Raw genomic sequence first — 17697 nt, 5'->3', positions numbered from 1 at the left:
GATTACAGCTACCTTATAATGGAGAAAGAAGGGAAGAGCACTTGCTTTAAGTGTTTATCTCAACCCAGAGCTGGATTCATAGCTACACTGCTCAGTGCCGCTGTAGAATTTGCTCCATGCTGCTTCTGAACATATGCTGCATACAGACAGGAGAGGAGGAGTCCCAAATATCTGTTTATGCTCTGAATAAGAAACATTAGATCAGCAGTCTCCACTCACTAGCCTAAAGACGACTAAAAAGACGAAGATAGAGCAGATTTAAACAAACTGAAGCCAGAAGAAGGCTGAAAATGAAGAACTCCCCATGCCATCCACACATCGAAGTCACAACAGAATTTGTTATCTCCATGCACTAACTTTGAATCTATCAACTAGCCCATAAGTTCACTGCTCCTTTCTCCACTTATGAGCCAGTCTTCATCCCAACCCCCTCTACCTCCTGAACTCATCATTCCCTATGAAAAACTGCTAATCTGCATATTGCTCAAAACTAGAATTATTTTTGGCACACAGGGATCACATTAGTCCTGACTATTAACGGAGAAAAAGGAAAAAGCAATGTTTCTCTCACCCCCAGAGCTGGATTCACAGCTACACTGCTCAATACCGCTGTATAATTTGCTCCATGCTGCTAAAAATGTGCTACATGCAGACAGGAGAGCAGGAGTCCCTGAGGTCTATGTGTGCTCTGAATAGAGGACACATCGCACTCAGCTCAGAGGCGACAGCCAGGGGACAGGGATTTTCCAAAAGCAGAAGACCCCTTTAAGCTTCTCTTCAGCTTTTCAATTCTGTGTTCTTACAGCAAGTCAATGAGAAATCCACATTGTTCTTCAAAGAGCCGCAGATTTTGGGGATGTGGACGACAGGCGACTTATTGAAGCAGTTTCATGACGGAAAATGCAGCGAGTGACCACCCGTGGATCAGCCTCAACGAACGGAGCAAATCCACAGCACAGATCTTCTTGTCAGCCTCTGGTCTCTGCTGTGGATTCCACTGCAAAAATCTGTGGATTTTATCTCTCCTTCTGTTTCGTATAACGAGCAGCTTTACGGCACGCGGCCGACGTCAGCTTTCGAGACAAGATCGCAAAAAAAAAAACATAACTAGTCTTATCAGTCATAGTGAAGATTTGTGAGGATTCCTAGATTATCTTTCCAATTCAGAAAAGACTCAACGTGTGAATGCTGAAACATCGAGGGATCAAATCCACAAACTGTTTTTACAAAATTTGGTTTAAAAAGTGAGAAAAACACTACTCTCCTTTAAAGGGGTTTACCGATTTACAAAACTCACCGCCCAGCTGCAGTTTAAAAAAAACATCAACATAAAAAATAAAAAAAAACGCTATACTAGCCCTCCCCTGGTCCAGTGCTGAGTCTATGTCGCTGCTCCCATTGTCTGTAATTGTCTGCAGCACAAATGTCACGTCGACATCGCTGCAGCCAGTCGGTTTTCTTAGCGGTTCAAGCCATCAACCCGGGCAGATCCGCTGTGCAATAACTAGCACTAGAACCATCACTGGACCTAAGAAGGGTGAGTAAATCAAAGTTGTTGCTTTTTTACATTTAGAGGGGTTGTCAAGGCTTGAGGTTACAGTCTGCAGTCACTCTATGCGATTTTCATACTTTCAGCCACATTCCGACTAGACTTGTCTGGCCTTGCTCCACTCACTTGTATTGAGAGAGGCTGCGCACGTCTAGTTGGCATGTGACAGCATGCATGTAAATCATGTATTTGAGGTCACACGATCGCCTGCTACTGGAGAATCCTGACAGTGTGCAGAGTGTGCGCTGTGAGGATTGAAAAATCTGCAGTCACATAATGGTGACTGCAGACTTTAATCTCAATCCCCTTGAAGTAAGCCTAGTGCCAAATGATGACGGTCTATGTGAATCTTATTTCTATATTAGTAAAACCTAGTTTACCCCTAAAAACAAAGCAACCTATCAGAGACCGGTTCTTTCAAAATGAAAATTGTTGCAGCGATCACCTGATTGCCTTGAGACCTGCAATGTGGCGGAGAACCAAAGAGTTGTAACCATGTGTTACGTGGGGTGTAATTTCCCTTTTTACCACCGCGGCTCTTCGTCGTAGTCTGGTGGGCATTGACCCTAACAAGCGTTGTTTGGCTACATACAGTGACCACACCCTCGGTATTTTTTACGGCACAGTTGCCAAATTAGTGTCCTTTAGTAGTAATTGGTGCTGGGACGCTTCTGATTTCTAGCATGAAGGGAACATATCGCTGGTTAATGGGTTATTCCCAACATTGATCGGTAGGAGTCCGACCACTGGAAGTGGAATTGGAGCTTGACAATGGCGCCCTGAAATGCACCGTCAGAATGGAAAGGTGGCAGTGCATGGATACCAGCTCTCTGTGCATTCGGTATGGGACTGATGGCGACGTCCAACAGTGCAGTAGAGAATGACCAGACATCCAACAGTGCAGTAGGCAATGAACGGACGTCCAACAGTGCAGTAGGCAATGAACGGACGTCCAACAGTGCAGTAGAGAATGACCGGACGTCCAACAGTGCAGTAGAGAATGAACGGAGCCACCACTACATTCATGAAGGGCATAGTTCTCTAAATTGGCCTCCCACCGATCTGCAAGTTATCACTTTCAATTTGTGGATAGGTGACTAAGACTTCTTCCCAACATTAAACATTGAAGCATGGTGACCCCTTCCTAGGATTACATGGACGCTCTATGTCAAAGACGATAACTCACAAATGACAGACCAGGCTCTTGATCCGTGACATGGCGGAGGGGTATACATTTGCTGAAGTTTGTGAGCAACTTTCCAAATATCCTTAACTGAACTTGACCATGACAATGATGGTGGATCAAGTTTCCCCATAAATTTTTGTTTTTGCTCGGTGTCCGTCACTCCCACACTCAGTCCAAAATCTCTCGATACGGTCAGTTTTAGCCCTTGGGGAAATGTCTAGAATACTTTTTCTTTAATAGTTTGGCCCAGTTATTTAGCATTACTGAGGGCACTAGGGCACATTTGATGCGTCCATATGGATCCATGAGTGTCAGCCTTCGGATCTGGGAGCTTCACTTTCATCTTGTGCTCCACACAGGAGTGTTCTCCGGTGTCGGCACACGACCACAGCCATGTGCGAATGAAAGGGGCAATGATGGCGGTTTTAGAATTAGAAGATTTGATGACACATATACCACTGCCCACTCATACACCCCATTCTTTACAGTTTGAAGTTCCCGCAGAGTTTAATAAATTGTTGGATGTTTCCACTTAACACAAAAAGATGCCAAATTGGCAGAGATCCCACCCTGCTCCTCTTATGTCCTACAGGTCTTGAATAAGTATTTGTGAGACTAATTGCCAAAGGAAGTTTTGAGGAATAGCCAGGAGGTTTAACGACTCAAACAGGTCCATCCAGTCCGGCAACATATTTTTGTAACACGGGGAATAAATAATTCCACAAACCCTATTTAAGGCTCGATGGAGGAGGTGATGGCGGCACCAAGAGCAAACTACTCACTCAGTGAGTCAGAAGAATAGACTGAAAGGAATACTCCCCGAGGTGAGATGAGGATTTAGTACCGAGATCTGAGAATTACAACGTTTAATCATACTAAAGAAAATGTATTGGGACACACGTCTTGTATTCGGTATACTCATTAGTCCCCTCAATGTATAACCTCCGGCCCACCGTCCCTCAGTGTATAACCTCCGGCCCACCGTCCCTCAGTGGATAACCTCCGGCGTATCGTCCCTCAGTGTATAGCCTCCGGCCCACCGTCCCTCAGTGGATAACCTCCGGCGTATCGTCCCTCAGTGTATAACCTCCGGCGTATCGTCCCTCAGTGGATAACCTCCGGCGTATCGTCCCTCAGTGGATAACCTCCGGCGTATCGTCCCTCAGTGGATAACCTCCGGCGTATCGTCCCTCAGTGGATAACCTCCGGCGTATCGTCCCTCAGTGGATAACCTCCGGCGTATCGTCCCTCAGTGTATAACCTCCGGCGTATCGTCCCTCAGTGTATAACCTCCGGCGTATCGTCCCTCAGTGTATAACCTCCGGCGTATCGTCCCTCAGTGTATAACCTCCGGCGTATCGTCCCTCAGTGTATAACCTCCGGCGTATCGTCCCTCAGTGTATAACCTCCGGCGTATCGTCCCTCAGTGTATAACCTCCGGCGTATCGTCCCTCAGTGTATAACCTCCGGCGTATCGTCCCTCAGTGTATAACCTCCGGCGTATCGTCCCTCAGTGTATAACCTCCGGCCCATCGTCCCTCAGTGTATAACCTCCGGCCCATCGTCCCTCAGTGTATAACCTCCGGCCCATCGTCCCTCAGTGTATAACCTCCGGCCCATCGTCCCTCAGTGTATAACCTCCGGCCCATCGTCCCTCAGTGTATAACCTCCGGCCCATCGTCCCTCAGTGTATAACCTCCGGCCCACCGTCCCTCAGTGGATAACCTCCGGCGTATCGTCTCTCAGTGTATAACCTCCGGCGTATCGTCCCTCAGTGTATAACCTCCGGCGTATCGTCCCTCAGTGTATAACCTCCGGCTTATCGTCCCTCAGTGTATAACCTCCGGCCCATCGTCCCCGAGTGTATAACATCCGGCCCATCATCCCTCGGTGTATAACATCCAGCCCATGGTCGCTCAGTGTATAACCACCAGCCCCGTAGTGTGCTGTCTGCCCTTACAAACATGTTACAGTATGGCCAGTGGTGCAGAGCTCACAGATACCAGTACGGTGCTGTAATAGGAGCCACCGGGTTAACAAGTCCGTTCATGACATTTCTTCCCCAATCACCAGTGAGTGATTTTATTGAAAACTGGGAGGAACCGCAGAAAATCAGCCAGGAAGTGGTGACCTCGTAACATTACAGAGCGGGGGGCTGTGTGCTAAGGAATAGAGGGCAGAGAAGTCATAAACGCACTGCAGAGTCCAGACCTCCTTCAGTATTAACATCAGAACAAATAGTGCCCCCGCCGGGAGCTTCATGGCCGTGCAGCCTTACATCACTAAGCACAATGCCGATTGTCGGATGGAGGGTTGCAAAGTCTCCACCACTTGACTCTGGAGGAGACGAGTTCTGTGCAGGGGCAGGGAGGGATCACACTTCTCTTTCCATCATCAGTATCTGATCATTCAAAAATTCCCACAGACGCCTCCATAATCTTGTAGAAATCCTTTCCATAAGAGCGAGAGTTGTTATACAGGACAGACCAAAAGTTTGGACACACCTTCTCATTTAAAGATTTTTCTATATTTTCATGACTATGAAAATTGTACATTCACACTGAAGGCATCAAAACTATGAATTAACACACGTGGAATTATATACTTAACAAAAAAGTGTGAAACTACTGAAATTATGTCTTATATTCTAGGTTCTTCAAAGTAGCCACCTTTTGCTTTAATGACTGCTTTGCACACTCTTGGCATTCTCTTGATGAGCTTCAAGAGGTAGTCACCAGGAATGGTTTTCACTTCACAGGTTTGCCCTGTCAGGTTTAATAAGTGGAATTTCTTGCCTTATGAATGGGATTGGGACCATCAGTTGTGTTGAGCAGAAGTCTGGTGGATACACAGCTGATAGTCCTACTGAATACACTGTTAGAATTTGTATTATGGCAAGAAAAAAGCAGCTAAGTAAAGAAAAACGAGTGGCCATTATCACTTTAAGAAATGAAGGTCAGTCAGTCCGAAAAATTGGGAAAACTCTGAAAGTGTCCCCAAGTGCAGTGGCAAAAAACATCAAGCACTACAAAGAAACTGGCCCACATGAGGACTGCCCCAGGAAAGGAAGACCAAGTGTCACCTCTGCTTCTGAGGATAAGTTTATCCGAGTCACCAGCCTCAGAAATCGCAGGTTAACAGCAGCTCAGATTAGAGACCAGGTCAATGCCACACAGAGTTCTAGCAGCAGACACATCTCTACAACAACTGTTAAGAGGAGACTTTGTGCAGCAGGCCTTCATGGTAAAACAGCTGCTAGGAAACCACTGCTAAGGACAGGCAACAAGCAGAAAAGACTTGTTTGGGCTAAAAAACACAAGGAATGGACATTAGACCAGTGGAAATCTGTGCTTTGGTCTGATGAGTCCAAATTTGAGATCTTTGGTTCCAACCACCGTCTCTTTGTGTGACGCAGAAAAGGTGAACGGATGGACTCTACATGCCTGGTTCCCACCGTGAAGCATGGAGGAGGAGGTGTGATGTTGTGGGGAGTGCTTTGCTGGTGACACTGTTGGGGATTTATTCAAAATTGAAGGCATACTGAACCAGCATAGCTACCACAGCATCTTGCAGCGGCATGCTATTCCATCCGGTTTGCGTTTAGTTGGACCATCATTTATTTTTCAACAGGACATTGACCTCAAACACACCTCCAGGCTGTGTAAGGGCTATTTGACCAAGAAGGAGAGTGATGAGGTGCTACTCCAGATGACCTGGCCTCCACATTCACCAGACCTGAACCCAATCGAGATGGTTTGGGGTGAGCTGGACCGCAGAGTGAAGGCAAAAGCCCAACAAGTGCTAAGCATCTCTGGGAACTCCTTTAAGATTGTTGGAAGACCATTCCCGGTGACTACCTCTTGAAGCTCATCAAGAGAATGCCAAGAATGTGCAAAGCAGTCATCAAAGCAAAAGGTGGCTACTTTGAAGAACCTAGAATATAAGACATATTTTCAGTTGTTTCACACTTTTTTGTTAAGTATATAATTCCACATGTGTTAATTCATAGTTTTGATGCCTTCAGTGTGAATGTACAATTTTCATAGTCATGAAAATATAGAAAAATCTTTAAATGAGAAGGTGTATCCAAACTTTTGGTCTGTACTGTATCTGAAGGGGGGGCCGTCTCCATATTAAGGTCTGTGGCTGTTGTATAGGAGGTCAGTAAAGCCCCCTTTATAAGGTGTAGTGCACTGTCCCTCACTTTAAAGAGGTCTAGTAACCCCCCCTCCAAAGCTCATATCAAAGGCCTCTCACTTCGTACCCTTCTCTGTTTCTGTCCACAGATGGGTGCCTCATGTATGATGATGTCATGTATAAAGTCTCCGTTAGGGGTCAGAAACCGTGTGGGGTGGTCGCTAATGTGGTCACATGATGACAACAAACTAAAAAAAAAAATCTGAACCTGCTAGATTTTAGGTCGTGGTTCACACTTTGCCTGCAGAGACCTTAATGCTGTTCCCAGGTGACTGCAACATGTCTGAGGAACAGCCAAACTTCACCATTAAAATACTTAGGGGGGGCGGCATTTTTTGGTCAGGCACCTCACTATATAACACTGGCATTATTGAGGGTTATATCCTGGGGATATATCTGGTCAACGTGACACTGGAACATTTTGTACTCTAGTCCTACACTGACCAGACGAGGTCAAAGCCTTCTTTAGTGGACCCAAGTCAAACATTATTTTGGAAGGCTTAGCACTAACTACATGGCGAATCCCTTCTAAGGAACGGCTTAGAAATGACCAGACCCTCAAATTACTGCTGGTCAAATGAACCAAAGCCCAATACGTCCATTAACACTCATTTATCACGAGGTCATCGCCATTCCCGGTCCTCTCCATATGTGTTGGTGAACCCAACAGACTTCACTATCTACCATTGTAAAAGGTATGGTGACAGCCCACCAGTCCCTAGGTCGGCCAGGTGACATTGTAACCAGCCCGATCCTTTCTTTTGAGACAAGTCGCGTCTGAGGGAGCCGTTCATTCCTTCCTGCCCACTAAAATGACACGTCCATTGGGCCAGACAAAATGTGCATGTTAATCAACTGTCGGTGGCTTTCAGGACCATGGCTGGTCCTATCTCATCCAGGGTTTTTTTGTCTTTTTGTCCACATTCATGTCTTAAAACAGCGAATACTGATTTATAATAATAACCCTCAGCTGATTTAAAAAAAAAAAAAAAAACCTTGATAAAAATTTTCTAGATGGAATTTGCCCTTGGTGAAGAAATGAAGTTTCAGCCTTGAACTGGTGTCCAGGACACACAGTCCATAAAAACAGCTAACCATGGGCAAAAGTGCAAAACACGATATCGATCGTAAATTGCAGGTGATTAGGATAAACTTCATAGAAAGTCATAGGGCAATGGATAATATACTACACTGTTTTATGGGAAAAACTACAGGATCTTAGATATTGGTTATCTCAGCAGGACACGTTGAATGCCGAGCCTCAAACTGTGAGCCTTACGACCTTGTAGAATTGGCAGGTTTTGGAGCATCGTTAAGATGTGAAAGGCATGGAAAACGTTAATTAGGTAAGATCACACAGACCACCCAGGCGACATGTCACTTCTTTGATGCATAAACAAGTAAAAAAAAAAATATAGGTCCACATGGAGCGTGTATGTTGACGAGAGAAGGAAGAACAAACGAGGTTGCTCAACTTATGAGGTTGCACTTTGGTGGGGACAACTCCACTGAAGGCCAAAATCAAATGTCCATCATTCTGGAAACATCCTCATTCATCCACCAGCTGAGTAACGTTGAACAGAGATGGGAGGAAAAAACAAACAAAACAAAACTGTAGAACACAACGCGTTTCCAGGCTCAGAAGGCTCCTTTTTCCAGCGACATAGCTAAACCTATCTGGTCTCGGTCACTTGAGAAAGGGGCCTTTTGAAAGGGCCCTGAAACACATTGTCTTTTAGAGATAGTTTGAATAAAGTTTTTAACTTCAATTCCCTCTTTTGCGCCCAAGACAGTCAAATATATATATTTTTAGTAACGCCGATCTAAGCGTCACATATCGTTGGACTTCTTTGATGCAGAATCTTTGCGGAATCCACTCCAAAAATAAAATAAAAAAAAAAGGTCTGACTCATTTCTGCTGAAAGTCATGTTAGATTTCTTACAGCTTTACAAAAAAAAAAAAAAAAAAAAAAAAAAAAACACTCAATGTAAAAATACTTTTAGGACCTTTTTGCAAATTTTTTTTTTTTTACACGGCAAAAGAGTTGTTTTTTACAGTACAGTGAGTGAATGGAGGAAATCTAAGAACGTACCGCACCCAGAATTGACATGCTGATTTAGAAATCCACACCTCAGGTCAATTTTTTGCCTGGAAAATATCCAACTTTGTATCTTTTTGAGAATTTTCTATCTGAAAGTCCAGATGGAAAATTTGCAGTAATTACAAGATGTGTGATTATAACTGATTGACAAAAAATAAAAAAAACTGAAGAACTTCTTCAACGAGAAGTTTAATCTGTGAGAAACTGTAACCAGATTTGTTTTTCCATGAACTAATTAGCCCTTTCTTATTCAGGAGGCATCAAAGCCGACGAGTGATTCCCAGAGTCAGTCTGCTGCTGGTAAGACGGACAATGAGCACCACAAATGTTTCAAGTCTACGGTTTCCCGCAAAAATTCCATTTTACTCGAGTAACCACTAGAGACAGGAGCGATAATTCAATTAAAAACCTTAAACATCCCGACAAATGAGAAGCATCTGGATGAACACTCCCTGCGGTCCCGAGTTCAGAAGATCAGAGGTTGGTTATGGACATTCACAGAGACCGTATGGTTGAAGAGATTGAAGAAGAGAGGGCCCAAAATAATCTTTGTTGGATCAATAAAAGTATATTTTTGGCCATGTTATTAGAAGAAGCAGGCAGAAGCTCTTCTCATCAGGAAAATCCATCATGGAAGATCTACTTTAGATGGTCCAACAACCGTCGGGCTAACGATCATTGGGTAAGAAGGTGCGGAGACCGTATGGTTGACCCAGAGATCGAAGAAGAGCGGGACCAAAATAATCTTTGCTGGATCAATAAAAGTATACTTTTGGCCATGGTGGTAGCAGAAGCAGGCAGACGCTCTTCTCATCAGGGAAATCCATCATGGAAGATCTACTTTAGATGGTCCAACAACCGTTGGGCTAACGATCATTGGGTAAGAAGGTGCTTTCGAAAAATAAAGATCTTTCATGGGCAAGAAACTTGTAACACAAAAGTTTTTTGTTTTTAAATGGATGTCTTCTTTCCAAAACACGATGGTTAGTTATCAATAGGCCAAGATGATTGGTTGCTTTACCCAACGAGATACAGTGTCGGATAAGATGACAGTTGGACCCCACCAATCAATGAGTTATCGAATATCCTGTGATTATGTGATAATCTACTGTGCCTTGAAAAAGTATTCATACCCTGTGAACTTTTTCCACAATTTTTCAGTTTATACCCATAAAATTAAATGCCCCCTGTAGTCTGATACCACTAAATGAAATCTTAAACCTTAAGTTTGTGGGTGTAACGGGTGTGAATACTTTTCTACGGCTCTGTATCTTCACTAGACAACCCCTTTAAGGTATCCGTACACATTACACGCATTATATAACTAGCTAATGATCTAATGTTCACAGAGGTGTCACAACCTTCCTCTGTGGCAGATATCAAAGAGAAAAAAAAGAAGGTCAGGCATGTTTTAGTCCAACATGTCCATTTTTTTGTAATCAGGAAAGATCTCATAACGGCTTCCTTCTCCTACGCAGAAAAAAAACCATTATGGCCAAAGTGTTCTCAGAGGGAATCTAAATAATTTGGGGTGTATCATCTTCAAACTTGGAAGAATTTCTCGATGGGACAAAACGATGACCAAGTTATGAGAAAAGTAAAATAATCCCGCCATCCTGCGCGCTCTAACCCACCGTCACTGGTGAAATCTCTGTTTTCGCCTCTCAAATCTGGGGGGACGGCGCAGCCGTAATAGAAACAAGACACGCTATATATTTTTCCCATTAATTTATATTCCGAAAAGCTCCAACACAACTATTATAATATATGACAAAATCATCAGCTGATCTGTTAATTTGGGCATTTTCTGCCCTTCACGAGCTTCTGCTCTCCCCCAGCATCAGTGCCTTACACGGTCTCACAGAAGCGGCAACACGGATTATTGCTCCCATGATACAGCTAATGGTCCTTGCCTAGTGACAGGTGGAAGATAGCAGCTATGTACAGGACAAGCAGGAACTACTAATTTGGTCGGGGTCTAACTGCTGAGACCCCCATAGATTGCTTGTGCTTTATGTTGGACAGAAGAGGCATTTACAAGCACTGCTGCTCATCAGTGTCTGTGTTTCTGGCCGGGATGGATGGGCACAGCACTTGAACGCACCGACTCAAAACACAAGGGGGTCGCAGAAGTCCCACCTAGTAATTATTACCTATCCTGTGCCTCAGTGCCCAATTGTGATAACCAAAAACCTCTTTAAAAAGGGGTTGCCCGGTGAAAGCAAGATATCAACTAACCACATGGATCGGTGAGGCTCTGACCGACCGTCGCAGATGCGGGGAACCGACCGACGAGGAAACGCGGGGTTCCGTCCAACGAGGAGACGCGGGGAACCGACCGACGAGACACGAGGATCTAACCAACGAGGAGCAGCAGGGCACATACTTAACCGCCGTTCACATCATTCCCTATGATGGTGCTGAGCGCTATGTTTGGCTCTTTCCCGCAGCCCCTTAAAGAATGAACACAAAAATGGTCGGGGGTCCAACCTGCCACTCCATTATAACAGGGACAGAAGTGCCCAGTCAGGGATAAGAAGTTTTGCCATTCTGTCCCAGTGGTCTCACCACAACTGATCAGCAAGCTATCACCCACCCTGTACATAGGTGATAACCTAATTTCACCGGACAACCACCTTAATGATCTGAACTTTCAGTCTGGGTCTTGAAAGCCTGGAATATGGTTAAGAATCTTGGATGTAAAACAAGTCCAACAAATAAAAAAGGGCTCAGATTATGCTCAGGCCCAATGTGCATATTGCAAGTCCAACATAACCCATCACAAGTTGCCCACCTCACCTTATGGCCTCCATAGAAGGCAATCTCTTCGGAGTTAGCCACCACTCGCGAGTGCATGTACCGCAGCTCTCCTTTCCTTCTCGCTTCTTCTGCTACGAGCTTCCCAAATTTCGGGGAGGAGCCCCTCAGCACTTTAGCTGTGATGACCACCACGAGTCCCGCTATGGCAGACGGCCAGCCCGTATTGGCTCCCTTGGATTTGGCTGTACTAAGCAACGTGTAAGTAGTCACGATGACGTCCAGCACTGGTTTGGTCAGGTTGGAATACAGATGGGCCACAGAGGTGGCAAAGGCCACCACGTCTTCCGTCAAAGACTGGTCAGGGTTGCGCAGTCGTCCATCCATGTTGCTCACCCTGTAGTAAGTCTGGTTTCCAAAGTACAGCTTGTAAGCGTGGGCCACCAAACGGGTGCGAAAAGCCAGACTGAGCTGACCCTCCAGGTAGCGGATGGCGCTGTTGATGAAGGTGGCGGGCAGGGCGATCAGCAACCATTTTAGCAGCTGAAAAACAAAACTTGCAGGCCGCTTCTTTACAATACATCGGGTCAGGCGTCCGTCCAGCTGAGCCACGTACACCGAGAGGAAAGTCCTGGAGATCAGGGCGGCTGAGTGCAACACCAGCAACCCAAACTCTTTACATGCCAACTTGGGGAACAGCAGCCGGAGCAGACGGATGAGTCTACGGAAGAATACCCTATTCACCCCGGTCCTTTCATACCCAGACTGGCCGGAGGCAAAAGACGAGGAGTCTTCACTTTTCTGGAGTCCATTAGGAGTTTTATGTTTTTCCGAGGAGTGAAGGTAGAGATGTTTCAACACAGGGTACAGCCGGCGGGCGCCATATGTGGCCACTGCCAGTGCTGCCACTCGCTTCAGGACCGCGGCCCGGGTGACAGGGGACGGACAAACCTGGATCATTGTAAGTGTATGAGTGGGCCGGGGTATCCCCTGGGGTGTGTGTGCAGGAGGGGGCGCTCTCCAGACTACAGGTTTGTGTGTGCATACATATTGTACAAGAAAACCTGTGGATATGGAAATCCTCCCGAGAGTCTGAGCCCGGAGGTTTTACATAGGAATTGCTTAGTCTGCAGGTGTCAGTCGCTATATCCTCACTGCCTGTATACTGCGAGAGTAGATATAGATCGACCTGTGTGCGCACTACAGGTGTAGATACAGCCCTATGTGTGCAGTACAGGTGTATATACCACCCTATGTGTGCAGTACAGGGGTATATACAGCCCTATGTGTGAAGTACAGGTGTATATACAGCCCTATGTGTGCAGTACAGGGGTATATACAGCCCTAGGTGTGCAGTACAGGGGTATATACAGCCCTAGGTGTGCAGTACAGGGGTATATACAGCCCTATGTGTGCAGTACAGGGGTATATACAGCCCTAGGGGTGCAGTACAGGTGTATATACAGCCCTAGGGGTGCAGTACAGGTGTATATACGGCCCTATGTGTGCAGTACAGGTGTATATACGGCCCTAGGTGTGCAGTACAGGTGTATATACGGCCCTAGGTGTGCAGTACATGTGTATATACAGCCCTAGGTGTGCTGTACAGGTGTATATACAGCCCTAGGTGTGCAGTACAGGTGTATATACAGCCCTAGGTGTGCAGTACAGGTGTATATACAGCCCTATGTGTGCAGTACAGGTGTATATACAGCCCTAGGTGTGCAGTACAGGTGTATATACAGCCCTAGGTGTGCAGTACAGGTGTATATACCGCCCTATGTGTGCAGTACAGGTGTATATACAGCCCTAGGTGTGCTGTACAGGTGTATATACAGCCCTAGGTGTGCAGTACAGGTGTATATACAGCCCTAGGTGTGCAGTACAGGTGTATATACAGCCCTATGTGTGCAGTACAGGTGTATATACCGCCCTATGTGTGCAGTACAGGTGTATATACAGCCCTAGGTGTGCAGTACAGGTGTATATACAGCCCTAGGTGTGCAGTACAGGTGTATATACAGCCCTAGGTGTGCAGTACAGGTGTATATACAGCCCTAGGTGTGCAGTACAGGTGTATATACAGCCCTATGTGTGCAGTACAGGTGTATATACCGCCCTATGTGTGCAGTACAGGTGTATATACAGCCCTAGGTGTGCAGTACAGGTGTATATACAGCCCTAGGTGTGCAGTACAGGTGTATACAGCCCTAGGTGTGCAGTACAGGGGTATATACAGCCCTAGGTGTGCAGTACAGGTGTGTATACAGCCCTAGGTGTGCAGTACAGGGGTATATACAGCCCTAGGTGTGCAGTACAGGTGTATACAGCCCTAGGTGTGCACAGCCATCACCAGATGTATGTGTATACAGGTGTGTATCTACCTGGTGCCTCTATACATAGCACTGACTACAGGGCACAGCTGCCGCTAGGTGCAGTCACATGTCGGCCGCCAGCACCGCTGCCCCATGAATTCTAGGGCTCCTGTACGTAGAAGTGTATGTGCCGCGTGTGTGGGTGAATATGTCCCTCCCCGGTACCTGTCCCCGCCGCCCTCCTGCCAGCAGCAGCCGCTGTCCGGAGCCTCAGGTGTCACTTCTACTTCCCGTTTTTGTCCCCTGAGCTGCTGTCACCGTCACTCACTGCTGGTAACGGAGCCGGCGGCTGGCCACGCCCACACAGGCAGCTGACAGCAAAACGGGCGAATAGGAGGCGTTGAAGGAGGGAGTCAGAACCACAAGTGGGCGGAGCTATGGTGACCTACGTGTGACTGGGCTTCTAATAATCAGGATTTGCCAGGCATCATGGTGTCGGGTTTGGCTTCAAAGGCTCCGCCCCCTTAGTTCCACTTCTGGGAAAACATTTCATTCACTTAACTTTATTGAAAAGAACGTTGAGCAACAGGTGACGTCATGCATTGTAGGTGATGCTTATGGAGTTGTGAGAAAAAAGGAGCGAGTAGTTGTACTGGGGAAGATTTATTTAAAGGTGTAAAGTTATCCACCTGTCTCCCATAACTTTTGGAGCTCAGGTAAAGTTTAGAAAACTGTAAAAAAAAAAAAAAAAATTATAACCAATGGCAACCAATCACAGCAAAGCTTTCATTTTTCAGAGCAACTATTAGTTTTTACAGTTTCGGAAACTTCCTGTGACTTACAGAAACATATGGAAATGCAAAAGTAAAATCAAAGTGTCTGCCCCGATATCTCCACAACTGTCCTCCTGCCCCCGATATCTCCACAACTGTCCTCCTTCCCCCGATATCTCCACAACTGTCCTCCTGCCCCCGATATCTCCACAACTGTCCTCCTTCCCCCGATATCTCCACAACTGTCCTCCTGCCCCCGATATCTCCACAACTGCCCTCCTACCCCCCGATATCTCCACAACTGCCCTCCTACCCCCCGATATCTCCACAACTGCCCTCCTGCCCCCGATATCTCCACAACTGCCCTCCTACCCCCCGATATCTCCACAACTGCCCTCCTACCCCCCGATATCTCCACAACTGCCCTCCTACCCCCCGATATCTCCACAACTGCCCTCCTACCCCCCGATATCTCCACAACTGCCCTCCTACCCCCCGATATCTCCACAACTGCCCTCCTACCCCCCGATATCTCCACAACTGCCCTCCTGCCCCCGATATCTCCACAACTGTCCACCTGCCCCCGATATCTCCACAACTGCCCTCCTGCCCCCGATATCTCCACAACTGCCCTCCTACCCCCCGATATCTCCACAACTGCCCTCCTGCCCCCGATATCTCCACAACTGTCCACCTGCCCCCGATATCTCCACAACTGCCCTCCTACCCCCCGATATCTCCACAACTGCCCTCCTGCCCCCGATATCTCCACAACTGTCCACCTGCCCCCGATATCCCCACAACTGCCCTCCTACCCCCCGATATCTCCACAACTGCCCTCCTGCCCCCGATATCTCCACAACTGTCCACCTGCCCCCGATATCTCCACAACTGTCCACCTGCCCCCGATATCTCCACAACTGTCCACCTGCCCCCGATATCACCACAACTGCCCTCCTGCCCCCGATATCACCACAACTGCCCTCCTGCCCCCGATATCTCCACAACTGTCCTCCTGCCCCCGATATCTCCACAACTGCCCTCCTACCTCCGATATCTCCACAACTGCCCTGTCCCCGATATCTCCACAACTGCCCTCCTACCCCGGATATCTCCACAACTGTCCTATCCCCGATATCTCCACAACTGTCCTCCTGCCCCGATATCTGCACAACTGTCCTCCTGCCCCGATATCTGCACAACTGTCCTCCTACCCCCGATATCTCCACAACTGCCCTCCTACCCCCGATATCTCCACAACTGCCCTCCTGTCATGATCCCAATGGCAGGGGATCACAAAAGGACAAGCACACAAAAAAACAGAACAAGCTCTAGGGTGATGGAAACTGAGCTGACCGCGATCCTGAACGTAATTCACAACACTAGCAGTAGCCGGGGAACGTGCCTACGATGATTCTAGACGTCTCACGCCAGCCGAAGGACTAGCTTCCCCTATTAGAAGAAACAAAGACCTCTCTTGCCTCCAGAGAAACACCCCACAGAAATAGCAGCCCCCCACATGTAATGACGGTGAAATGAGAGGAAAGCACATACGTAGTTATGAAAACAGATTCAGCAAAATGAGGCCCGCTAAAACTAGATAGCAGAGGATACAAAAGTGAACTGCGCGGTCAGCGAAAAACCCTACAAAAAACCATCCTGAAATTACCTGAACTCATGTGCCAACTCATGGAACATGAGGAGTAATATCAGCCCACTAGAGCAACCAGCAAAAAGGAATCACATAACTGCAAGCTGGACTAAAACAAAAATAAAGCAAAACGTGGAACAGGAAAATCAAAAACTTAGCTTTTCCTGAAGATTACTGAAGCGGAAAGCAGAGGTAACAAGACACACTGATTACATTGATCGCCGGCGAGGAAATGACAAGAAAGCCAGGTTAAATAGGAAACTCCCATATCCTGATAGAACAGGTGGACACCAGAGACCGCAGAGAACACAAGTCACCCAGTACCATCTGTAACCACCAGAGGGAGCCCAAAAACAGAATCCACAACACCCTCCTACCCCCGATATCTCCACAACTGCCCTCCTACCCCCGATATCTCCACAACTGTCCTGTCCCCGATATCTCCACAACTGCCCTCCTACCCCCGATATCTCCACAACTGCCCTCCTACCCCCGATATCTCCACAACTGTCCTCCTACCCCCGATATCTCCACAACTGCCCTCCTACCCCCGATATCTCCACAACTGCCCTCCTACCCCGATATCTCCACAAATGCCCTTCTACCCCCGATATCTCCATAGCTGGGCTCCAGCCCCTGATATCTCCACAACTGTCCTATCCCCGATATCTCCACAACTGTCCTCCTGCCCCCGATATCTGCACAACTGCCCTCCTACCCCCGATATCTCCACAACTGTCCTCCTACCTCCGATATCTCCACAACTGCTCTCCTACCCCGATATCTCCACAACTGTCCTTCTACCCCCGATATCTCCACAACTGTCCTCCTACCCCCGATATCTCCACAACTGTCCTCCTACCCCCGATATCTCCACAACTGTCCTCCTGCCCCCGATATCTGCACAACTGCCCTTCTACCTCCGATATCTCCACAACTGCTCTCCTACCCAGATATCTCCACAACTGTCCTCCTACCCCCGATATCTCCACAACTGTGCTCCAGCCCCCAATATATCCATATCTGCTCTCCTGCCCTCGATATCTCCACAACTGCTCTCCTACCCCGATATCTCCACAACTGTGATCCTGCCCCGATATCTCCATAACTGTGCCCCTGCCCTGATATCCCCATAATAGTGCTTTACCCGCTACCCCCGATATCCCC

At 47.1% G+C, this 17697-nt stretch overlaps 1 protein-coding gene across 1 annotated transcript in view; it reads right to left on the bottom strand.

The window, feature by feature from the left end:
- ABCD1 (ATP binding cassette subfamily D member 1) overlaps positions 1-14453 on the bottom strand; it is a 46617-nt gene extending 32164 nt beyond the window's left edge. The window contains exon 1 of the mRNA XM_069748321.1: positions 11834-14453. Coding sequence (XP_069604422.1) covers positions 11834-12751 — 918 coding nt within the window. The 5' untranslated portion in view covers positions 12752-14453. The remainder of the gene's footprint in view (positions 1-11833) is intronic.
- Between the last annotated feature and the right edge of the window lie 3244 nt (positions 14454-17697).

Source organism: Ranitomeya imitator, chromosome 2 (assembly GCF_032444005.1).
Source record: "Ranitomeya imitator isolate aRanImi1 chromosome 2, aRanImi1.pri, whole genome shotgun sequence".
NCBI lineage: Eukaryota > Metazoa > Chordata > Amphibia > Anura > Dendrobatidae > Ranitomeya > Ranitomeya imitator.
Note: the sequence above shows the minus strand (reverse complement) of the source record. Positions and strands in the feature narration are given on the sequence as shown.